The 25260-nt window shown below is 38.6% G+C and overlaps 2 protein-coding genes across 4 annotated transcripts in view; one reads left to right on the forward strand and one right to left on the reverse strand.

Moving 5' to 3' along the window:
* Nucleotides 1-1124: 1124 nt before the first annotated feature.
* On the reverse strand, nucleotides 1125-10234 carry jam3a (junctional adhesion molecule 3a). Its single transcript, XM_029446374.1, has 9 exons — nucleotides 10078-10234; nucleotides 5243-5314; nucleotides 5048-5161; nucleotides 4688-4840; nucleotides 3494-3696; nucleotides 2890-2989; nucleotides 2508-2637; nucleotides 2352-2403; nucleotides 1125-2239 (listed from the first exon to the last, which is right to left on the reverse strand). Exons 1-9 carry the CDS (start codon nucleotides 10139-10141, stop codon nucleotides 2204-2206), a joined length of 924 nt encoding a protein of 307 aa, XP_029302234.1. The 5' UTR covers nucleotides 10142-10234; the 3' UTR covers nucleotides 1125-2203.
* A 12449-nt stretch (nucleotides 10235-22683) lies between these two features.
* igsf9ba (immunoglobulin superfamily, member 9Ba) overlaps nucleotides 22684-25260 on the forward strand; it is a 61571-nt gene continuing 58994 nt past the window's right edge. For all 3 annotated transcript variants that reach the window (XM_029446327.1, XM_029446328.1, XM_029446329.1), the window contains exon 1: nucleotides 22684-22871. In XM_029446327.1, coding sequence (XP_029302187.1) covers nucleotides 22808-22871 — 64 coding nt within the window. In that variant the 5' untranslated portion in view covers nucleotides 22684-22807. The remainder of the gene's footprint in view (nucleotides 22872-25260) is intronic.

Below are 25260 nucleotides of genomic sequence, written 5' to 3' on the forward strand. Positions count from 1 at the left end.
GGGGCTGCATGAGTGCTGCCGGCACTGGGGAGCTGCATTTCATTGAGGGACACATGAATTCCAATATATACTGTGACATCCTGCAGCAGAGCATGATCCCCTCTCTTCGGAAACTGGGCCGTAGGGCAGTTTTCCAACATGATAATGACCCTAAACACACCTCCAAGATGACAACGGCCTTGCTGAAGAAGCTGAAGGTTAAGGTGATGGACTGGCCAAGTATGTCTCCAGACCTAAACCCAATTGAGCACATGTGGGGCATCCTCAAGAGGAAGGTGGAGGAGTGCAAGGTGTCCAACATCCGTGCGCTCCGTGATGTCGTCGTGGAGGAGTGGAAGAAGATTCCAGAAGCAACCTGTGCAGCTCTGGTGAATTCCATGCCCAGGAGGGTTAAAGCAGTGCTAGATAACAATGGTGGTCACACAAAATATTGACACTTTGGGCACAATTTAGACATGTTCACTATGGGGTGTACTCACTTTTGTTGCCAGCTGTTTAGACATTAACAGCTGTGTACTGAGTAATTTTCAAAGGACAATAAATCTATACTGTTATTCAAGCAGCACACTGACTACTTTAAGTTATATCAAAGTTTCAGTAGGATAATGTTATCCCCTGAAAGGATATAACAGAATATTTGCAAAAATCTAAAGGGTGTACTCACTTTTGAGATATACTGTATATATATATATATTAATGTATATATATTTTATACATATTTTTATATATATTTTTGTTTGGGACTATATTTCTGTACATCGCAAATTCCTTTTACATCTTATACTGTGATCCTTTGCACAATTATGTCTATATGTTTCTTGTTTTTTGTACTTTTTTATTCGGTTTTCCATAAACTATATTTATGTTGCACCAATACACCAGAGTAAATTCCTTGTCTGTGAAAACCTACTTAAACTAGATTCTGATTCCTCTGATTCTGTATATAGTTGACAAGCTACTTTATTTTTGCAGTAGACTATCAAAAAAAGTTGTTTATTGTCAAGTACCAGTTTATCAATGCTGTTAATATGTTCTCGCACATTTTTCACCTGATGCTGTATGATTATATTGTAGTGTATTTAAAATCAATCTTACAATACACATGAAACATTTGACTCTCCACAAAGCTTACAGTTCAAACGTATTTAATAGTAACAAAATAACATGAACATATAGCATTAATATCAAATAAACAGTGGACATTTTACAACATTTCCTGAGTTGTTACACAAATCATTGACACTAATGTTTGAAATGACAGGCTCAACACTGCAGATACACGCTGAACAGAAAATACTGTAAATGTATTTCTAACTAACAGTTTTATTGCAATATTTACAATAAGGTATGGAGTGCAATGTATGAAAATTAAAGATCAAAAAATGTATGTATTTATGTACATTAAATACTGAGTAAAAAACTGGACAATATGTCCAATACTCACAAAATAATTAGTAAAGCACAGAAGGTCACTTATACACAGAAACAGCACTCTAAAAATCATACTCCACCACCTTTATAGTACATATTGACTTTGCAGCATATTGGGATATATGGTATCCAAACGCATGGGTTACTCTGTACTCGTACATACTTGTTATCATCTGTGAATATAAGAAAGGCTGATAAATTGTGCCTTATGAATCTGGACTCATCAGCCTTTTACAGTCTGCTGCTTATTTCCTGTATAACTACAGTATATACAAAAACAATTTGTAACTCTTCCCAACGTCAAACTAACTCAGAACAGGTTTATCTTATGAACAAAGATAATGTAAAGGAGTTTTGTAAAACAATTTCAGTGTACTCAGTAAAAAGTTTAAGAGTTATAAAAAAGGATTTGTCCAAAAAACTGTGAAGGAATGTAGCTTCCAGCATCTGTTGCGATGACACCGTGGGCCAAATATCAAATTCCACAGCAATGCAAATTAGTTCAAATAAACAAAATGAGTAAAAAACTAAGCTTTTAAATGGAACAGAGGAGAAAATAAAAAATGCCACAAAGTTATAAAAAGCAAGAAACAGTGCCACAAAATGATATTAAAATTACTTTGGCAAGTTGGTTGATTTGATTTTGATGTGCATTAGAGAATACTGTGCCATTTTATACTTCAAACTTTACCATCTGGAGCATCATTGTAGCGAGTTAACCTCAACAGTGTTTGCTTAAGTCTTGGTTCCATCTTGTCCTCCGTCTCAGCTATTAAATGATAAATGAAGACTTGTGGCGAAAATGACCCTGTGAAGCACAGTAATTACACAATTAGTATGCAGAACTGACACTTTAATATGTTCTTTAATAGCATTTGTTCATAGCAATAAATGCTGTGTATGTTCTGCACATTGTGTACCTCATTTGCATCGCCATATTCAACACCATCATTCTGTGCTGGCCAATTGTAGCTGAAATACAAAAAATAAAAACAACATGATAAAATAAAATATCCTTGACGTAGTGTAGAATTAAAGACATAATAACATATTCCTTTTTCAGAGTTTTTACTCACTTATTTTCATTGTGACCCTTTTTGGAGAAGCATCCCCGTTTAAGGGAATGACAAATGGAAGCAGCCAAACAGAGGAAAACAATCACAGCACCAAACGACTTGAGGAAAATCCCGAGGATGTCGACGTCATCTGCAACAGGACACAGAGTTAAGTGGCCGGAGAGATATGAAGGATTGTGATCTGTGCTCTTGTACATTTTGTTTCCACTTATTTTACATGGTGTTGAAATCATCACTTGATCAATTGTTCATCTGATCAGCCAGCTGTCAAACTGTCAAAGCTATCAAACATTTGCTGCTGATACCTAGAAAACTTCAAGACAGCTTTAGATAAAACTCTGATATCTTGTGATGGATAGAAAATAGTGACTCAGACACTCACAGACTTCCATCATTTGTGAGGGACACTGTGCATGTCCGGCATCATTCTTCGCCTGGCAGTAGTACTCCCCTGCGTCTTCCTTCCTCACTCTTCGGAATTTCTGAGGAGACATTTTCAGCGTTTTTTCAGTGCAATGACAAGACAGCTGCATTGTCAACAAAATGCTAAAGGCTGTTTGGCTGTGCATACATTTTTAGGACGTTTTCTAAAGACTGCTTGTCTTAAATTGTGTTGTTACATTTTATGATATGGAAATGTGTTCAGTAACACGGTTGGCTTTGAATGCAACATTATCCTTCTTTCATAATGCAAGTGTTAGGCTTAGCTTCCTCTCTGGCTATCTTTACACAAATGGATTAATCCTGCTATTAGTCGTACGATGGTTAAGGTTGTATTCAGATTAAGCTGTTCACATTTACATTAGATAAACTGTAATTAATCCTTGATACTAAAGAGTCCTATCCACAAATAGAACAGTCTACTTCTTCCGCATTTGACTGACGCAGATTCTAATAAAGAGAGAAGAAGTGGATTTTAAATAAAACAGTAATTTTGCAGGCCATGAAAACGAACATAAATAAGTCCCAACCCCTGTCTTTCTCACCAGGCCTCCAGTGTCGGGGTTGATGCTGTAGGAAGAGTTGACCAACTTCGGGCTGTTTTTGGCGTCCTGAGGAAGCTCCTCGTTGTTGTGGAACCAGCGGTACAGCGGAGCAGGGAAGCCCTCGTTCTCCAGACATCGCAGCTCGGTTGATGTTCCAACTGTGACGGCCTCTGGCACGCTGCACCGTGGTACAACAGGTTTCACTGCACAGAGACACACATCCATCTAATGCAACCACTGACTGTTATTGATTCATTTATTGATTTTTCCCCCATGTGTGTTTAATCACTCAATGCATAAAATGTCTAAAATAATCATTACAAGTTAGCAGAGCCATTAAGGACTCATTTGTGTTTGTGCAGAGTCAGATAAAAATAATTGACACCACTTTCATATCTGTACCTTACATATGAAGCTATATAAGTTATATATGTAAACTATCTTAGCTTAGCATAAAGACTGGAAACACTGGCAGTAAGTAAGTAAAAATTTACTAATATAGCACATAATAAATAATAAATATCAAACAAAGAAAGAACACAACATCATAGAATTTACAAAACAGAAATAACATCAACAAAAAAAAGGTAAGGGAATATAAGTGAGCCGTTATATAACAAAAAATCACTTAAATTGGATAATCTAATTGTGAGAAGTAAACTATACAACATTTTAAGAGCAAAGACAGCGAATGCTCGGTGTCCCATCATTTTTAAGTAGAGCTCTGAGAACATCCATTAGACACAGGTTAGCTGACCAGAGAGACTTTAGGGTAATAACTACGACTTTATATTGAATTCTAAACTCTACGAGAAACAGGAGGAACATCTCTCCTGGTGAGGTTGCCACCAACCTCAGAGTGACAACAACACTTGAGGAAGTCTCTGCAACCGGCCCGAAATAGTCTGCCACATAACTCCTTTTTTTCAGTTTTTCAGTTTTTGCCCGTACGGCTTCAGATGTGCTGGTAGAAAAGATTGTGTTACATCTGGACAGTCAGTCAAGCTGTTTTCACCTGTTTCCAGTCTTCATGCTCAGCGAAGCTAATTGCCTGCTGATTAAATTGCTAATCTTTTAATATAATAAGTGCAATATAATATTCTGTTCATCTGTTAACCCACAACAATGTGAATGTAGATGTACTGTAAGTCAATCACGGCCCATTCAGTGATGTATGGTACCCGCTCACAATACCTCTCACTGCGAGACTAATTAGTATCTCATCAAAGTCCCTTTGATCATCGATGGCGGCCACCTCGCAGCGGTACTCTGCAGTGTCTGACCGGGTGGTGTTGAAGATCAGGATGTTGGCTGGCTCTCTGAGCTGAGCTCTTTGGTCCAAGTCCCCTTTTAAGAGAGGAAGAAAACACTTTACAATTGCTCATTCACATACACAGCGTGACTTCACATTTCTGAAAAACAGAATTCAGTGCCAAGTTCTTTCAAGGTACCATTCATTCAGCTAGGCTTTGAGTCCTGAGACATTTCTTTGAAACACTGTGGTCTACTGCTTGATGGGTTTTTTTAAACAGAGGAAGTTTGCAAGCGGTTTACCTGCTATCCTGTTTTGAAAGTACACATAACTGGGGACACCGTTCTTAATCTTTTTCCATTCAATCCTCGGGTTGTTTGTTGAGATGGACTCTATTAAGCAGGTCAGCTCGATGGCTGTGGGGGAAACAGAATGCATCAGGAAAAGAAAAGCTACTTTAGCTCTAAATAGGTTAGACTGATTTTCCAGAAACTTACGTTCAAACTCATTTGCCCACACAATTTTGTCCGTGGTTCGGAGGATTACCGCGAGTGAGGATGGGATGTGACCTGCAAAAAAAAAAAGAAGAAGAAAAAAAGAAGTAGAAAACACCAAACGCTGAGTAACCCTGATGGCACACACAAGCATTTTCATTAGCATTTCATTATCAACTGGGCGTGTTGCCTAATAACCAGTGGATTAGAGTGATAAATATAGAACCTCTCAGAGAGCCTTGGGAACTGATTTAGGGTAAACATGTCTTATTAATCACTTCACATTTCTGGTTAAGAAGATGAACACCTGGGGCCGTTTTTAATGAACGTGTGAGCTGCACACTATAGGCCGTGGGCAGAAACGGACTCCTGAGAAGAAATATTCGGCCAGTATTTGATTTGGATCCTTGCTATTGGATGATTGGATAATCATTTGGCTGTTGGTCAAACATCGAGTGAGAGAGTTTCAATTGTTGAATAGCTGCAATAAAAATATGTTGTTGTTTTTCTTCTTTTTGACTTGACATGCATTTGAAATGAAACCCTGGCTGAAGTTAAAGTGCTGACTTTCAGCTTTTTGTTTGACACACTCTGGGGAGCCAGTGTGGGAGGAATTTTATACATAGTTCCTCCAGTTTTGGGACAATGCAGCAGGACAATAACCATATGCATACAGACAAGACAACCAAGAAGTGTTTTAAAGCCAAAGCAAAACACCTGACCTCAGTCTGAGCAGATATTTTAATTGCTGAATATAAAGACCGAAGTTAAAAAGTAAAATCTCAAAATGGGATTGCAGTACAGTACATTATAAACAAGGGATTTCCTAATTATGTTATTATGTATTTTAGTTCAGCATAACTTTATATGCTGCACATACACAAGGGTATTCATTTCTTTAACCACATACTCTTATACTGAGAAGTAGAAAGGGAAATAGAGACAATGCTTTCAGACACCAAATGGATGCGGTTGTCTGATTTCTGTCAAAAACAAATCTGACATTAGAATATGAGCATCTGCATCGTTAGTTCACTAGATCTCACTAGTGTTTGGGTGACAATGTGCCTCTGAGGAATAGCTGTAATTGGTCAACGATGAGTCACTCATTAGATAGAACATTGTAAAACATTACAAGATATTGCTTTTATTTCATTATTTTCAGGTTTAGTGAAAGCGCTTCTTCGCTAAATTGTGACGCTAATTTACACTAAGGTTTACGGGATAAATCATTTATCAAAATCCCAAAACAAAACAAATCAGAAGCACAAAAATAACTTGACAGTGGGAATGTGCTTAAATTGGAAGCATATTTAATCAACCGTCTACTTTCCCCCTGGCACAAACACCACATGAGATATACTTATTTTAAGGTCATTGCTTGAGTGCACTGCTTAAAGCAATCAGTGTTATTTTGTAAATGCCATTTTAATGGCAAAGGGCATAATTCACAAGTTTTGTCAAACTTGGGCCAGCAGAATGCCAATTTAAGCGGAAAATGAGTGTGCATGGAGCGAGGGGTGTGCACCAACAAATTAAGAAAATGTGAAAATTCCAATTTCAAATATACACACCATTTCACGATGTGTCTGAGTTAAAATGCTGAGGATAAATAAGCATGTCTCCACGTTCCACTAACCTATACTCAACCTATTGTGTCGATGCCACTTCCTAATATAATAATGGTTGTGTACAATTGCTAATAGCACCCATGCTGAGTAATGAAGGCTTTATCCCTCCCAGTGGGGGCAGTGTGAGGAGTTTCAAATGAAGGCTGAAATTAGATAACAATAATTATCCGAGCAGGCCTTGAATAGACATCCCCTCCTGTTTGCTCCAGGCGCTGTGCACTCTGACTAACTATCTTTTCATTCAAAGCAGCCTCGTTTCCACACGAGCGACCCTGAGATGTACAGTTAGCTAGCCGACGCACAGCCTGAAAAGTGATGAAAACGTGGGTCCTGCCAAAGTATCCGGTCGCCATATAGCACAGTTGCGGAGACTGATGAGATCTGACTCTCAGGTCTCAGCTTCCGTCTCTGTTGCTGACTTTCCCACCCTGTACATCAAGAAGCTATTTTTAGCCCAGCTGTGACTGGACATCCCGGGAGACACACGGAGAGCTCGTCCAACAAACGCTCCCTTGGCATATGTGAGACAGACAGAAGAGTTGTGGGCTGAATCTACAACAGAGGCAGAAGCTGTCCTCATACTGCAAGTTTACATGAGCTGAAAAGTGGACAAAATAAAAACCAAAGCGCTGTAAAACACTAGACGGCTGATAGGATCTGCTACAACCACACTGCACAAGTATCACCTTACGAAAAAACAATCAGCTCTCATCATTTCATGGATTGAAATAGCAGTGTGTAATTTGTTATTCTAATTTAACAGGAATTATTTTGAGTGTTAATGTTTTTCTGAGGCGCTCTGTAACACTGATAAAAAAGCTCCTTGGGGGCGACCTTTGTTGCATGTCACCCTCCTCCCTTCTTTCTTTGGCCAAACATTTCCAAAACAAACTACAAAATGTTCCATAAATACAGTTTTCTGTTCTTATTATTCACACACAATACTAACTGAGAAGTTGAAGTATGGTGCATGCACACTGCACTAACAAAAAATAAAACTGCACAACCAGGCAGTGTTGACATGACTTATTTTTTTTAAAAGTAGGTCGTGGGAAAGTATAACCACAGTCAATTAACATGACAATGTGTACCTAATTACTAATACAAGCTTAGAATAAAAGCATTCACACAACAATTGCTGGTCCCCCGGTGACACAATGTAGGATTAAGAGAAGACAATATTTTTGAATTACAAAAACAATCTCAGCGCTTGCTGGAAAGCAAATACAGGCTCATTTTTAATCCCTATGTTTTTGTAATGAATAGACAAAGTAGGTCTGTAGTCTGTTCTGAGAGAAATGCGCTCTTAAATGGCCACATTCTGCAATCCTCTTATGCAATAAAGATGAAAACAACATGCCTATTACTGAAACAAGAGAAAAAATTGTTGATCCAGTGAATCTATAAAAAGCTTTATTCCCAGACATTCCAGTGCAGTCTCTGCAAATATGCTGAAAGCAGAGTTAGCTGCAAGCAACATGGAGAGGTGTATGGACCGAGGAACACTGGGATTCACAGCATACTGGAGTGACTGTGTAATAACTAATCACTCCAGTAGATAAGTCACGTTGTCGTAAGAACATGAGGGAAATGTAAGAAAGGGACAGGAGAACAGTGTTTTGTTTTCTAAAGCCATCGTAGGCGACACACACGACACTAGTGAAGATAAAGTCCTTACACTGCAGGATCCAAGGTATCGCCTCGTATAGCGGCAGTAGGTTTAACCTTTGCAGTCCCACTCATGCACCAGACTGCATACACTAATGAGAAGCCGAATTCTAGTGAAGATCACAAAGTTTGGATGGATTTGGGGGAAATGTAAACAAAAACATCAAAAATATTTTCATTTGATGGACTGAATATCTTTGGGTTTCATCTTTGGGTTTTTTTCGACTAACAATCTTCAGATTGTTTTTCTATGTTCAAAGTAATTTAAACATATGCACCAAAATGTGCAAGTTATATGAAGCATGAATTAAACAACATTAAAACTGATTAATATTCATTATCTAAACCTAAGCGCAGTCTGAAACTGGAGGGCAGAATTTCAGACTATTAACGTATTAATGTAAAAACTTGAATAATTCTGTATTGAGTCACTAGAATAGTAGCAGCAGAAATGATTCAGTGAGTTACATTTACCCACTGAGTTTCAGAACCAAATTGCACTGTCAAAAACCTTACAAATGAAGCTTTGACTGTCAAGAACATAATAAATTAAGCTTTGCCTTGTCAGGCGCTTAGTCATTTGATTCAAACTTGCAGAGGAGCTGGGTCAAAAGTTCAACCCTTACCGATGCAATCTGCCATTTGGAAACACTCCACTGCCAATTTTCACCCAGCATCAGGGTGACCTCTCATCACATGCACACACCAGAGGGTGGATACAACATATCACCCAGCATCAGCTACATTGATCTGCTTCAAAACTCCAGCTGTTGTTGTTGGGCAGGGATGATGATGGGGCATGTCATCATCTCTAACCTACAACATACCATGTCTGACTCTTCATTTTCAGCACACTAATAACACCACACTCCCCATCATCAATCAGCATGTGACGACTAAAGGTCATACACACACTCTTGGATGGGATTTAATCTGGTTAGAGAGATGGCATTTGAACAGTGGATTTAACTATATGAACTCACATACATAGGGGTCTTTGATTATGCTGCATGCACAATACACACAGTACAGTAGATGCATGTTATTTGAGATGATCTTGCAGGCCCTATGATTTACGATACCCTTTATCTCAGGGCTGACTCGACAGGTACCCTTGTGTCACCATGTGGTTTCCTTTTTATTTCGCCAAAAGTAACTGAACGTTTTGCTTTGTTTTTGCCCTGGAATTGTGTAAGGAAAAACTCGCTGACACTATGCTTGTTGTGCTCTGGTGAGCAAACAGTAACGTTAACATACGTTCAAACGTTAATACGTGAAATATGCTCTTAAAACTACGTCATTTTTCAGGTTTGACTCGCACAACAGAAACGTACCGTAAACGGAAAAATATTTAAAATACCATAAAAACACCCAAATAAAATATTTTTTCTTGACAATGAACAACCCGTGTATGTCAAGCTAACGTCTGTGTTGTTACGTTAGCATTGACAGCTTCGTTACGGCTGTTACGGTCGCCGCACCTCGTTAAGCGCAGCAAGGTTTTCATAATAGCATTGTAGGGAAGGAAGAATAACTTACCTAAGCTGGTGAACAGAACAAACCAAGCGATGAGTCGTGGAATCGCCATCTTGCAGCGTCTCATTTATCGGTCACAGTAGCACAAAGTCAGCACCTCTGAGAGGTAGTGTTAACGTTATGAGGATGGGGGCAGAACAGACTGGTGGATGTTGCCATCGACGAGTTTCCATAGCTACAAGCGTAGAGGGAGAATGAGCCCTCAACGTTGACTGACAGGCGATAGGTGGAGCCAAAAATGTACTCCTCCTTTTCAAGTACTTACAGAGAAGCAGTCATTGGCAATAATAATCTTAGATCTCAGGCTCCCTCCAACAATGTTCAATATGTATAAAGAAATGGGAATAGGAGACATACAAAAAATAAGTTAAAATATAGGGGGAAAATATAACATAAATTATATATCAAATATAAAGTAAAATAATATATGTGGAAGACAGTAATTACAAATTGACTAATCTGTCATGTAAACAGGTAAATGTATATGCAAAATGAGATGTAATAAAATTAATTAATAATAAGTATATATACAGTATATACGTATACATATGTCTCTATATACTATATATATATATCTCTATATAAACAGAAATTAAAACTGTTTTTTTTACGGAGTGTAAAAGTGGCAATATAAACTACTGGTGGAGGAAGTATTCATATCAATTATAGCCAGTGGTATCAGTACTTATATATTATACTTTAATATTATTCTGCATGAGTACTTTTGCTTTTGGTACTTTTGATTATAATACTTATGTGCTTTTACTTAAGTAACATTTTGGATTCAGTTTAGAGCAAAAATCTTAGATTGTAAAGTAGCTTGTGACTAAAGCTGACAAAATAAATGCATTGGAGTAAAAAGTAAAAACAATTCCTCTGAAATGTAGTGGAGTAGAAGCATAAAGTGGCATGACATTAAATTATTTAAGTAAAGTACAAGTACTTTAAAGTGAAGTAATCGAGTAAATGTACTGTCTATCAGTGGCAAAGGATGTTGCCTGTGAGACCATGTTGAGGGAATGAGGAGCAATAAAAATCACTACAAGGGCATCAGGGCGGAAGATGGACGGTTCACAGATAGGAAGTGCCTGTACATCATAGTGGCAGGCATTGATCTCCAAAGTCAAGACCAGTTCCTCTTTTTGACCAGAACTCATGTGCAATCATTCACCTAAACAAAAATGACCAAATCAGTGACCTTGCAAAATGCAAAAATCAACCAAAAATAAATGTGCCTGAATTTGCATGAAAATAGCAGTATCCTCTGTAAGTAAATCTAAACGGCTGATCATGTCAAGATTTAATTAATGTAAATCTACTTTCATTGCCTATAGATATAGCAGCTGCTTAGATTCCAGCAAATAAACAGCAGGTGGCAGTGTAAAACCAGACATTATTGCAGCTGCCAATACTGTCCATCAGACACATCCAAATAACTGCATCAGATTATTTACACATATGAACAATAATATCAGTTGTGTGATTCTTCAGAAAACCTGCTATGTTATTAGCAGTGTTTATAAACAATTTCCCTTTATTAGTCATGAGAAAAACAAGCTAAATTTAAAAACGGTGTTATACTAAACTACACTGAAGTGTGTTCCCTTTGAATACAACTCTGATCCACCCACTAAAACATAAAAAGGGCAAAATAAAACAAATACTGCCCCGTTTGAATCCTCCTGCACCATCAGACCATCCTGCTGCTCGCCCTCCACTGATGCAGTGTTGGTAATATATGTTGCTAAGTAATCATTCCTCTGTTGCGAGGCCCCTACTGGCTGCCCTTTGTTGCATTTTATAGAAAACTGTTAATGTCCTAGATGCAGCAACACAAGAAAGAATTATTCTGAATTACAAGTTTTTTTTTCTGAGAACAGATTTAAGGGCCTTGTTTTTACTATAATTTCAATGTAAGGACATTTGCATCACAACTGGGAGTAAATAGTTATATTCAACCTGTGTGTTCTTCAGTCAATTGAGGTGAATCTCATTCTGAGCCAAATGAATGACACCATCGCTGGCATTTCTTAAAAGACACCTTCATTTCATGCCGCATGTTCTTGTTTGTACCACAGTGCATCGTTTGGCTCTGAATGTTTATCTTTCATGATATGAAGAATGCAGCACTGATGGTTTCAGAATTAATTTCCACTCCTCTATCCGGCCTCAAACCCGGGAGCCCTGTTCCTGTAAGCTTGACAGACAGGTCTAACACCAACCAAGCTATTTAAGGTGTGCACTGTGTGAAATAAGCACAGGATATGAAAGCATATCAGTCCGCATTATTATGCAAAATCTACACTGAAATGGAACGGCAAATTTTGTTGGCAAGTTTTGTACTCTGTCCAATAAGCATTGATATCTACAGTATAATAAAAAACATAATACAGAGATTGCCACTGTGTTACAGTTTTAATAAAACAACTTGATGTTGTCATGTGTGCAACATTTGGAAAAAGGACTCATGGGCAGACGAGTATTTCTGTACAAAAATGTGTACAATTTGACTTCATACTGAGTTTTGTATTTGCTTGAATTTCACATACCAAAGCTTTGTCCATGATTTCTATTTTCAATCAAGACTTGAATGTCAATATGTAAATGTGATGCATCTTCCTCAGTTGTGTTTATTTTTGCCCATTCTGCCTCTGTGTCCCTCCTTTCAGCCATATTCCCACTTCCCTAAATCCCTGCATCTCTATAAAGCTTTATTGCCATTCTCCACCTGTCCACCAGATGCCCTCTGACTTTCCTTATCCTAGTCACCTGACTCCCACATCCTCCTGCTCACCTGTGTCTCATTTCTCAATCACATTGCAGTACATATATATATATACCAGATTGGCTTTGTTGTTTTGTACCTTTGCTTTCAAGCCATGCCTGCTGTAGCCTGCTGTAGCCTGCTGTAGCCTGCTGTAGCCTGCTGTAGCCTGCTGTAGCCTGCTGTAGCCTGCTGTAGCCTGCTGTAGCCTGCTGTAGCCTGCTGTAGCCTGCTGTAGCCTGCTGTAGCCTGGACTCTATGGGACCTCTGTTTGGATTTGCCAGAAAGCTCATGTAGATTCATCTTTTCTGTTCCTGACTGACTGATCGTAAGAACTTTTAGATTATTTATTTTTTTCTTGAAATTGTGTAAAATACAAGACATTATTCACTCAAATGTAAATGCTCTGAAATGCTTCCAGACATACTCTCCATCTGCAGCCAAACATCTCTTAAAGTGTAGCAGAATATAGAGGAAGCAGTCTACAGTGGGTAACTTGGTAAATTAGTTTTTATTCTTGCAGAGTTCTGCAATGCACCCACAATAACAATTTCCTGTTTATCTCAACTCAAACATTCAAACTGGCAGACTTCTTTTGATACAATGCTACTGAGATGCATCATTATAAACCCATTAAGGGAGCAAGTAGAGGAAATGCAAATTCCAAAAAACACAGCCAAATGCTGAATCTTATTGACATTTTGAATTATTACTTTTAATGTGGTCCAGGGCAAAGTGTTATACAAAAGCAATAACCGTGGCTCTTATTGGTGCACGTTGAAGTGAGCTATTGTAGTACATGATGTCTTTGCTACAAGATAAATGATACATGGTGGCATTGATAATGGCTCTCCTGCTCTTAAGTGATTCAAAGAAATGCTAATGTATACGACATATGGCTGTATATTGGTCATAACTGTCGGTTTCATTGATGGATATTCCTATTTCTAATTAACCTCCTGTGAGTGTCAAAAACACTCAAGGTTCCCATAGAGCTCCCAACCCCATTCTTGCAGCAGTTATTACTGTGCATGTAAAGCAAGACATTTCCTTTTCTGCGGTTTATTGTTGTTTTCCCAATAACTCTGTAATTTGATAACTCTGTAAGCTATAGCCTGCATTTCAACCCAAAACTGGAGGATCCCTGCGATGCGTGTATGCTATTTTTGGTCTCTGCTCTTTTAGAGTTTTATTTTACATATTGAAGATTGCATCTGACACACATTCGGCTATAGCTTTCATTAAAAAGCTGCAGTCAGAAAGTGTCTCCTCAGAGCAGCAGTGGGATTTTTAAGAGGCAGCTTGAGGTTCAGATAGGGAGGTGGCTCAAATCTTCAGACATGACGATCAGATGGGAAAGGCTAACGAACAATGCAAGCAAGGACAAAATCTCACATCATAGTGGCTGAGTGAGGGAGGCAGGAGTGACTTTTAAGTGTAGGATTCAGAGGGGTTTCTTTTTCAGCAGGGCTTACAGGTTCTTTGAATTTATTGTATTAATCATTTTACTTTAAAGGTATTTCTTTGACAATTATCACAGGAATACTATGCAAAAAATATATTTTAGTGGAATATATTTCAATTCCACTAAACTATATTTAAGATAGTGCATGCATTGTATTCCATTTAATTAAAATGTCACCTTTTTGTTTAAATTACAGTTTGCAAATATTTCACGTTTATCATCTTATTAGGTCAGAAGACATCCAGCATACATATGCAAATATGTAGTGCGTTCAACCGAATAATATTTTACTCTTATTTATAGTTTAAAGTACATACAGTAGTCATTAGGCAGAAGATTTATCGTATTTTCCAATGCTCTATCATTCGATATTTTCCTCAAATTATACTACGTACAAATATTGGATATTGCAGCAGGGCTAATAACTATTAACTGTTGACTGTTAAAAAACACACTTTATGTGGAGATACTTTTTTATTCCACTACATTTATTTGACAACTATAGTTACTTTGCAAATTGAGATTCTAGATACAGAAAACATATGATCACTATGACTAATTGGTACAGATTAAACTTCCCAACAGTGTATAAAGTAGATAACAATGATACCACTTAGACGAGCTATAACATCAAAATGCTTCTTACAGGTTTATGCATGACGGGTACTTTTATTGTTGATAATATTTCTATATTTTTAATTTAGGATTTTACTTGCAACAGAGTATTTTTACATTGTGGTATTGTTACTTTAAAGTATAGGAATACTGAATGCATCTTTCACAACAACCATTTTAAAATTAAGTATTCTACAGAGATTATTTCCTTTTGGTTGGCACATCAATTGCAAGGTTTTCAAAGAAAAAGCTGACCGTGCAATAACCTAATTTTAAATGCTGTTCTGTCCCTTTTTTTAAAATGACTAGATCAAGCTTCGGCAAGAGCCAAGCTTCCAGACACTTATGCACTATAATTAATTATCTGCTGAAACTGTCTCTTCCACACTATTTATTTATTTATAACATGCAGCCAGAATGCAATTTAACTCTGTGTTAGTTTGTGCTCAGTGTGAAGCAGTGCTGCTGTCAATCTCAGAACATGAGTGAATTATGTGACATGTGGCACTCAGTGGTGAAAAAAGTATTCCAATCACCTACTACCACAGTATAAAAATACTCTATTACAAGTACAAGTCCTGCATTCAACATCCTGCTTGAGTAGAAGTATTAGTAACAACATGTACTTCAAGTATCAAGGTAAAAGTACTCAATTACTTGTTATGCCAAATGAAACCTGTCTGTGTAATAATATATTACTGGATCATTATTGATGAATCCGTGTGCAAGTAGTACTTTAATGTTTAACTTAGATAGTCAACGTGGATCATTTTAACTACTTAATATACTGTTGGGTAGTTTAATCTATAATAATGCATCAAATTTGATCTTTTTTAGATAACATTTTACTATAAAATTAATGTAATGGAGTAAATAGTACAATATTTCCCACTAAAATGGAGTAGAAGTATAAAGTAGCATACATAGAACTACTCAAGTAAAAGTACCTTGAATTTGTACAGTTCTTGAGTACATGTCTTTACTTTACGTCTGCCTTCCAAAGTAATCCTGATACAAAATTAAGAAATGTTGCGCTGCGGTGAATGTTTCATACGGATTTGATGCTGACCTGTTGTGTGCAATTATCAAACAGGCATAATAGACCATGAATCATCTCCTTGGTTACCACCAGTTTAATAAGCAACCGATCCATCACATGCGGTTCAACTTTACAGACTCACCCTGAAAGGCACCCAAAAGGCCTTTAGTGACCAATCTCATGTAATAGGTCATCACGTTTTCTCACGTCATGTTCTCCATGTAAGTTGTACCTTTTCATTGTATTATTAGTGAGCTGTTTGCTACTACTGGGTCCATTCAATCTAAATGTACAGTTATCAGTTATAAATAATAAAGTCAACTACTATCAGCAGGGCAAGATTACGCACAATTCTAACTAAACTAGGGAAACTCTGAGAGCTGCTCAATTACAAAACATGACGCCCCGCGGCTAGTCAGTTAGCATGCTCATTTCAGTAGTTATCTCTGCAACACAACACAAAGATGTCTTTGACATAACTTCAACACTGTGACCTCTTCACACTCTTGATAATGTGAGTATTAAACTAACATTCTGGTCATATCTTGCACAGACTGCTGCTACTTTAGCTTCTCACCTCTTTCTCTTTATTAACCTGTCCGTAGTGTAATCTCTGACTGAAATTAATTTTAATCAGTAAATAAAATCACTGAATGCAAATGTTAGTCGGTAATTAGTGGTAGTTTTAATTCAGCTCTCTCTGAACAGCAGTATAACTTCAACAGCCACAGTAGTATTAATCATTTGGGAATATACTGTACTGATCAGCTAGCAGGCTGAATCAGTTTGTGTTGCCAAGCACTACAGAAAGTTTTTATTGGTCGCATTGGGATTAATATGCCCTCTCTTCTCTCACACACACACACAGATTCTCCCCTCGGCCACAATAATTTAACTCTTTGCTGGTTCTTGCTAAAGAGATGCTGCCAACAGAGTTTCACCCACAGTGAATTTCATCACATTCAGAGAGGCTAAGTGGCGCTGTGATGCTATACAGAACGTATCAAGAGTCAGAAATTAACAGACGCTGCCTCTGCAGCTCAATTAGCACTGTGGTATTAATAGCTTTCACAAGTGAGCTGACGACATGATGCACAGGAGGACAGAGACTTGTTTAGAGACTTGATGATTTCAGTGTGATAAGGGTGGGCATGCAGCCTTAAATGAAAGGTTTTGCTAAAATTAAACACTAACTGTGATTTTGCTTGGAATATCGATTACATGTGTGTATTTTCAGACTAACCAATAAGTAGCTCTATTTCTGACAGTAGAAAGTAATGTGAAACCACGGCAACCATACAGGTTACCTCCAGCAGAATTGCGTAGTAGGTAGTGGTGACAGACACTGAACACTAAGCATCTTTTAATGGGAGTGCACAAATTGTGTGGAACTAGTCCAAAAGTACCATTGACATTAGATAATTTAATATTAGATTATTTCACTTCCTGAGGTGAAGCAGTAGACGCTGCAGCAGTTCAGTACACTCAACAAGACGACGGGTGGCGCTTCACTACTCATATTTTTCCCACAGATCCCCCATTTAAGTGGACTGTTCACAGACTCCTCACTGAACATGACAAGGGATTCTCTGCTGAGGATCAGTGCGGCGAATGAAAGTGACTTTGAGGTCCTTAACCCTCCTGCCATCGCAACACGACACATGTGTCATTCAAATCTTCTTCTTCATAGACACACAGAGAAACAGAGAAGGCAGTGAAGTAGACTTTCTTTAATCCTGGCATTTGAATTTAAATCACATGTTTACAATAACATAACACTGCTCTCTCTATCAGCAATGTAAGTGCACATTTAGATCTGCCAAAAAAGGACTATAACAGTGAATAAGGTGTGACAAAACAAACTGAAAGATTCACTGCATAACATTTATTTTTTGGCTGTTTTTTTTAATGATTTAATTAAATGAGACTTGATTAAGCATTAGATATCACATGCACACATCATTTACAACATCACGCTCGGATCAAGTGAGGCTGTTGGTTGCTTTGTATCGGTGAAATGTGTGTGAGAAGGGGAGAAAACAGCATTTGCTTTTTATATTGGAGGCACATGCAGTATACGAGCAGTGGACCAATGAAATGTTATGTGGTGGATATCAAAGTTAAATTACAAACAAACAGAACCACAAACCCGCTGGTTTAAGTTTAGTACGGACATCAGATTTCACCAGGACACCAGGCAAAGTCTCCTGAATATCTGCTCCTCACTTGAAAAGCAGCTGAGATATACGACTGAGACAGTGATTAAATTATTATGAAACACTACAACAGATGCATGTTCTTTATTGCACACTACATTAGGCTTATTCCAACATATGTCCTCTTTGTTTCTTGCCTCAGTTGTACGTCCTTTCTCAAAGCCAATGGGCTGATTGAAATCAGCCAAATTGGATCGCGTTATCTATAATTTCTCAATTCACGTCATAGTCTCACACGAAGAATTACATCTGCCACACAACTGCCACATTAAAAACATGTATTTACTATCAGACTGTGATTTAGCTTACATAATGAGGTTTACAATTAACCATTCATATTAATTTATCATTATTAAATGTCAGAAAATGGATAGAAATTTCAAGAAAATTGTTAAAAATGTCTTGATGGCATTTTCAAATTCTTTTTTTTTTAACATGACCAACAGTCCAAAACGTAATGATATTCAGTGTACGATCACACATGACAAATAAGCAGCAAATAGTTTCACTTGAGACGCTGGAAGCAGCAAATAGTTTGGCCTTTCTGCTTGAAAAATTATTAAAACAATTAATTGACTATTAAAAGGTTGCCAATTATTATTATTTCCTGTCAATCGACAATTAATCACACATCTTTATAGTTCTAATAATGAAAAATGAATATACCGAGAGCTACAGCAGCTGTAAATATAGTGGTTCATCCAAAAGTGTATTATAGTATGTCCACACATCTCTAATTTACAATTAAAACACATTTCATTCATTAGTTCAACTGTATTTCTGAGATGTTTGTGTGCAAACTGAAGGTATATTTTCTAATATATATAGACATTTTGATCATTATGATGAATAAGGATCGATTAATGTTTTGATTAATAGAAATTTTTCAAGGTTTTACATTACTCTAGGTTGACCTGAATTAAACTTACTGAACAAAAAAATAAACCCACGAATGAAAAGTGAAGCTGGTCTCTTGTGTGAAGCACTACTGACCACTACTGGTCAAAGGCAATACTTATACTTGGAAGCAGTGTGAGACTATAAGGACACAGAGAGCTTATAAAACACCATAAACAGACATGCAGCAGAACATCTGTTCGGCAGGTCAGTCAGTTGCAGGCTGCATGGGGCCCTCAGTGTACACATCCATATGTCTCTGTCACCAAAGCATCTGTGGAAGCTTTTGGGTCTATGCTTAGTCACACCAATGTATGGATTTACAGAACATGGGAATAAAAGAGCTGTGGAAGACAATAAAACCTTCACCCTGTAGACATCAAAAAGTTGCCTGCTCACAGTAGTGACGGACTGAGAAGATCCCACCGGACAATGACCCTAAAAATAAACTGAATGTTCTGTACTTGAAGACAAATATCTTGCTTTGTTCCTGCATCTGTCAGTAAAGAAAACATACTGTAGTGTCTTTTTTATTGATTGCTGCAAAAAATAACTTAACTATATAGCCTCAAATAAAAAGTTAACCTATAAAGTTAACCTCTTAATTCTTTATTTCCAATCCATGAAGCTTCTCAAAATGCATCCCTGTAACCATTAATGGGAATACCCTTTTGTATGACCATTGAAAGGTTGCAAACATGCACAAACATCCACATAAACTCAATAAAAGAGGAATCTGATGAATCATGCATGTAACAAGGGATATGATCGTTTTCTGCAGAACATAATCCTGAAGTTGTTTTCTGGGCAGCCCCGCTTGTTCCCGGCTGCATTCAAAATTTAGAAAACATTCATGTTCCCTCGCTGCCCTTTGGTAACACAGACATCAAGTCTCCCTCGACGGGGCTGGAAAACTAATACATTTGTTGCATAAGAGATTATCTTAACTGCTCTTATCTTTTCTCTGTTTTTTGCTTGTAGAAAATCAAATGAATAAAAAGAGAGAAACAATCTCTCCTGCGGCCTTACGAAGCAAATGCTGTCATGCCATGTGTGTGTCACTGTGGAAACTGGCTATGTACTTATCAAGGCTCATGCTGAAGAAGCTATAGGCCTATATGTTCTGGTGTTGTGTCAGCACTTCTGTAACTTTAGGTGAGGGTTGGAGGGGGCTGGGTAGGTAATGTGACCTTGTTTTGCCATGCAGCAGTCACAGCACACTCTTGCACACCTCCCCTGACAGTAATTGTGAGAATCTGACGGATGCTCCACCTTCAAAATGGCTTGGTCATTGACGGTAACAATTCCTGTGTGGAGTTTTAAATGTGAAAACCTTCCATTTCTCCTTAGTCACACGGCTCCATGACTAAACAAGACTCCCTGCCACACAGCTTCTGATAATTAGGATTTATAACTTGTGACTCATAGCTTCAGATGTAGATGCCATCTAATCTTCTGCTGAGTAAAGCTTCCCTGCAGCAGTAGTCAGGCATTTGTTAGAGGAGATTAGTCTTCTTTAGCTTCCAACACTGGATCTCCCAGCTATACCTGCTTACACTGAAGCATGTGCAGTACTGAATGTATGTGGCATGGTGTGCCCAGATGTGAGGGAGGAGCTCAGAGAGCATCACTCAGATGCTGCTCTGCTCCAAATCTGATCATCACTCTGTTCTGTATAAAGCTGGTGTTGTTTAAGAGTACTCCTTCCCAACGTTTTAGCTTGAAACCCATTTAAAGAGAAGCAATGTTTCAATGTGTCCTCTTTACACAGGTTAGAGTTCAACCACAGAGTAATGTTCCCTTCTCAGACTCATTCATTTGAAACTATCTAGAATTTCACAATAAAAGTCAGAAACAAAAACATAAATTTGTAAAAAATATTTGTTTTGTTGTTTTTCCCTTTTCCCGTCCATCTGGCAACCCCTGAGATTGATCCAGCGTCTATTTTTAGAGAAGTAGTGACACAAAGTAAAGGAAAACTAACAAATGCAAATGTTATACAGCACATAAAAACAGGTCATTGGGGGGGATTGATGAGTATGAAAATGATGTGAATCACATGATACAGCCTTCCCACTCACCTGATCACAACCCTATAAGTTTGAGAGCGACCAATGAGGTAATTTCTTTAGGAAGAACAGCGTTCACCCCTCGGAGATTACATGTAGCACTGAAGCTTGTTTTGCCCAACACTTTTTTAAGACACTTAATGTTGTTTGATTATGTAATATTTGTTTAATTTGTAATTTGTCACATTTGTATTTAGCATTCATAGGCCTAATGTGATGTCTTCATATGAGAACACAAGCAAATCAAAGCAGTTGTTATTAAGGGCTTAAAAATGACACTGCATAGTTTTCAGTTGTACAAGTGTGAGGCTAAAGAGGCGTACAATCAGACTATGTTCAGATCATCTCAGAGAGGAAACGACTGCCCTTTTAATCCCAGTCAAAACTGGTTTTAAAATAGTGATTTAAATGTTCAAATGTGTAGTGAAAATATTACTCAGCAGGATTTTACTGCAGGACTACAAAGAACTGCTGACAAAATGGAGAATGTCTTTGATTTCACCTTTTTAGATTTCCTTTGATTCCAGACAGGAATATGACAAAAAAAGGGAAGGGAGGGGGGAGACAGACAGACAGAGATGCCAAGACAAAACTGTGACAAATTATGCTGAAGACTACGATTTGCAAGACTAGTCTTCACCGAATTTCTCTTAAACTATAGATCATCTATATGTTAATCCTCCAGTAACTCCACAGCAGCGTTATTTAGGTGAGATCTGAGCTGATGTCGAGCAGCCACAGGCGCACAGGAGTTATATCCCTCTGTGGTCATGCATGTAGAAAACGGAGGGAGTGAAAGTGAGGCAGCCTTATCAATGGTGACCATGTGTGTGCAGTGGGCAGCGTGATGGAGCTGTATCCTCGCGCTTGCGGCCATCGAAGAAAAAAAAAACCCAGGCGAGCGGTATTGTATCTGTCGCCACACCCATCACATAAAGCCAGACACGGCGCGGTAAACGGGTAAAAATAGCGTTTTATGTTGGTGACAGCGACATGACAACAGCCGAGGGCTATGGATGAGCGACAGATGAATCACTCACATCCACCAGCTTTCCCCCCTTTTTCATCACAGATACAGTAAACCGTGCGCCATACATAAGTGTATGGTGCCAATATGGATGTGACGAATAGTGCAACAACAAAAAAAAAGGCTGCGTGAATGAATGGATGATGGGCGGTGATGGTGCACGTGGGGCCAGTTTAGGAGAGGTATTTAAAGATGTGGACACGTCTCGCTGTCAATGCGCATGATACTGCGGTTCCACTACTATGGCACGCTCCAACTCACCTTGAATCGGCGCACGGCGCTCTCCTGTCATTCGGGTGCGGGGCGTACAGAGAACCAATACACGCCCCAAAGCCTCAATCAGCAGCCAATCCAATGACAGAAGAGGCGGACCTGTGGCTGCATTCTCACACTTGGTTTCACTATGCGCTCGTAAAACGGCTCCGTCTACTACAAACGCGGCGGTGCAGGTGCTCTGTCTCTTCGGGAGAGGATGCGGATGGAAGGACGGGGGAGGGAAGGGATGAAGGGAAACGCCACGAGGAAAGCAAATAGGATATGAAAAGGGGCTTTTGCTAAGAGACCGTGAAGTGCAAGGTCGAATATGAGAGATTGGTTGAACGGGGCACTTTGCGTGGTAATAGCTGGTCGGCAATAGTACTATGATTTGGTATGTGGCCACTCTGATAGCAAGTGTATTCAGCACCAGAGGAACGGCCGCTCAAGGTGAGTTGAAGTGCAATATATCTTGTGCCGCACACATGATTTCTGCTGTCTCCGTGTGCGCTTGGTGCTGCTTTTTGCAATCTCATGACATTTTTCTTTTGTACGTTAGATCATATGAACTGTGGGGCTAATTCATCCTAACAAATGGCTGCATATCTCATATGTCACGTGAAAGTTCAGCCCTGGTTAAATCGTATCAGGGGAAACAACTATTGTCTTGAAATGGCTTAGCTCATATGCATGAAATGTGAGGTAGGATCATTCACATGCCAGTGATACAAATGGCTACAAATGCTCCAGAATGATTGACCATGACACAGATGGGTTGATTGATATGGCTGTGTGGGTTTAGGCCTGTATTGTGATATTTATGGGGCTCATTTGTGTAATAACACAGCGAGCAAATTGGAAATAACGTCCGGAAATGTGTGCATTGTATCATAGCAAGCAGTCCCATTTGAGTTCTCAAGAGAGGGGTGTGACCATCTCAGCCTTCAAGATGGAAAAGTAACTAAATAATGCATTACGTGTCAGATAAAATGCACTCTTGAATTGAAAGAGCCCATGGCTGCATGCATGGGATTCACATGCTGAATTCCACACCGCACATGGATACGGCCACAGTGCTGTGTGTGATGCACTGAGCACACACAGGCTGCAATGCTCGTCTAGTGCTGATCTAAGTGGCTCATAAACTAGTCATTCCTGGAGCGACAAACTGCACAATATCCCTTTTGTTCTTGTTTTTTTTCCTGAGCACTCTGTATTGACCCATGTACTTACTTAACCTTGCTTTTCCACTCGTGTCCAGATGAGGGAGACATGTGCCAAGCTGTCGCCTGGTAACTGATCCCAATGACCCCACATACCCAGTCAAAGCTGGTCTGCTCGCAGGTCTCGCTCCTCCTGTGATGACAGCCAGGTCCGAGCCGAGCACAATTTGAAAACTTCCGCTAATAAAACATTTGATTTAGGAACAGAGAATATCTCATGGGTGTGATTGTTTAAAGCAGAAAGTCTCCATTTTATGAAGGCATAGAGGTGGCCTAATAATATCGACTCAAAGGTGTTGTCTGGTATCACTGCACTGACGTTGATTTACTTCTGAAAAGGCTTACGGGCTGCACCAGAGAGTCACAAATCTACCAGTAATTACAAATGAGAGCTATTTATCCTGTGTCCCAGAATATAGTGTCTAGACCCAGTCCGGTGTTACACAGAACCACTGAAATGCATGTTAACACCAACTGTGTCTTATTTTTCATCCTCCATTCATCAACACACCCAACCTGTCATCGGAGTTAAAGGCCTCTTGACAATAATTTTTGCAGTTTTAATGTCATGTCAATAGTAATAGTTATACAGTATTAGTAACAGACTGTTGTTCGAGGAAGATACCAACGTGTAAAGTACGCTAGAAAAGAAGGCACAGTTTGTTATAACATTAAGATAAACTCTTGACTGAGGTGTCTTTGCATCTTTGAGTATTTTTTTTGTCAGCGGAGTAGCTCAATATTTCTGGCAAAGTTAGTTTTCTTGCTAAGAGTTAATTGAGAAAATTGATCCGTTCTCATATCTGTCCGTTCAATAGGAAGATACAAAGAGCAGCCGGTTAGCTTAGCTTAGCATAAAGACTGGAAACATTTGGAAACCGTTAGCCTGGCTCTGTCCAAATGTTATATCCACCTAGCCGAACCTCTATAGCTCACTAATTAACACATTTGATCAACTGATACAAACACAAGAATAAAAACACAAAACCTGGTGGTTACAGGCTTTTGTGTGCCATAATATTTCTTGGAGCAGTGACTTCCTGGATTCATGTTGTCACTGTGACAATGCCAAGCAACCAGCAGAGACTCCAGGAAGACACTCTTCCCAATAAATTCCAATAAATTGTAGTTTTTCACTTTGGTTTTTGTACAGATTTAACAAGCAGAATATAACTCATTTGTTACTTTTGGACGGAACCAGGCTAGCTTTTTCCCCCCTGTTTCCACTCTTTGTGCTAAGCTAAGCTAACCAGCTGCTGGCTGTAACTTCATATTTACCATACAGACATAAGATTGGTCACTGGTCATCAATATCAATGTTATCATATAACTCTCAGCAACACAGTTGATAAGCATATTTCCCACAATGTTGAACTGTTCCTAAAGTAATGGTAAATAAATAAGGTGCCATCTTTATGCACCTGCTAGGGATCTGCATGTCAGCTGTATTCACACCTGCCTACTCCATTGTGAGCCAGTATGATCTCATGCTTTTGGACTGCATGTCCTGCTCACAAAATGGTGGTCCAAACCTGACCTCTTACTACCAATTAGAAAATACTTTATTAAAGAAAGTTTAATGGGTTTGTCCATTGTCAGACTTGGAGAACATATCA

This window comes from Cottoperca gobio, chromosome 13 (assembly GCF_900634415.1).
Source record: "Cottoperca gobio chromosome 13, fCotGob3.1, whole genome shotgun sequence".
Classification (NCBI taxonomy): domain Eukaryota; kingdom Metazoa; phylum Chordata; class Actinopteri; order Perciformes; family Bovichtidae; genus Cottoperca; species Cottoperca gobio.

What these genes read in the sequence shown, in the direction of transcription:
- jam3a (XM_029446374.1), bottom strand. Translation starts at nt 10,141, where the DNA reads ATGAGACGCTGCAAGATGGCGATTCCACGACTCATCGCTTGGTTTGTT. An exon ending in TGTTCTGTTCACCAGCTTAG is followed by an intron (nt 5,315 to 10,077) that starts GTAAGTTATTCT and finishes TTTTTTTTGCAG; the next exon opens with GTCACATCCCATCCTCACTC. An exon ending in ACCCCGACACTGGAGGCCTG is followed by an intron (nt 2,990 to 3,493) that starts GTGAGAAAGACA and finishes ATGTCTCCTCAG; the next exon opens with AAATTCCGAAGAGTGAGGAA.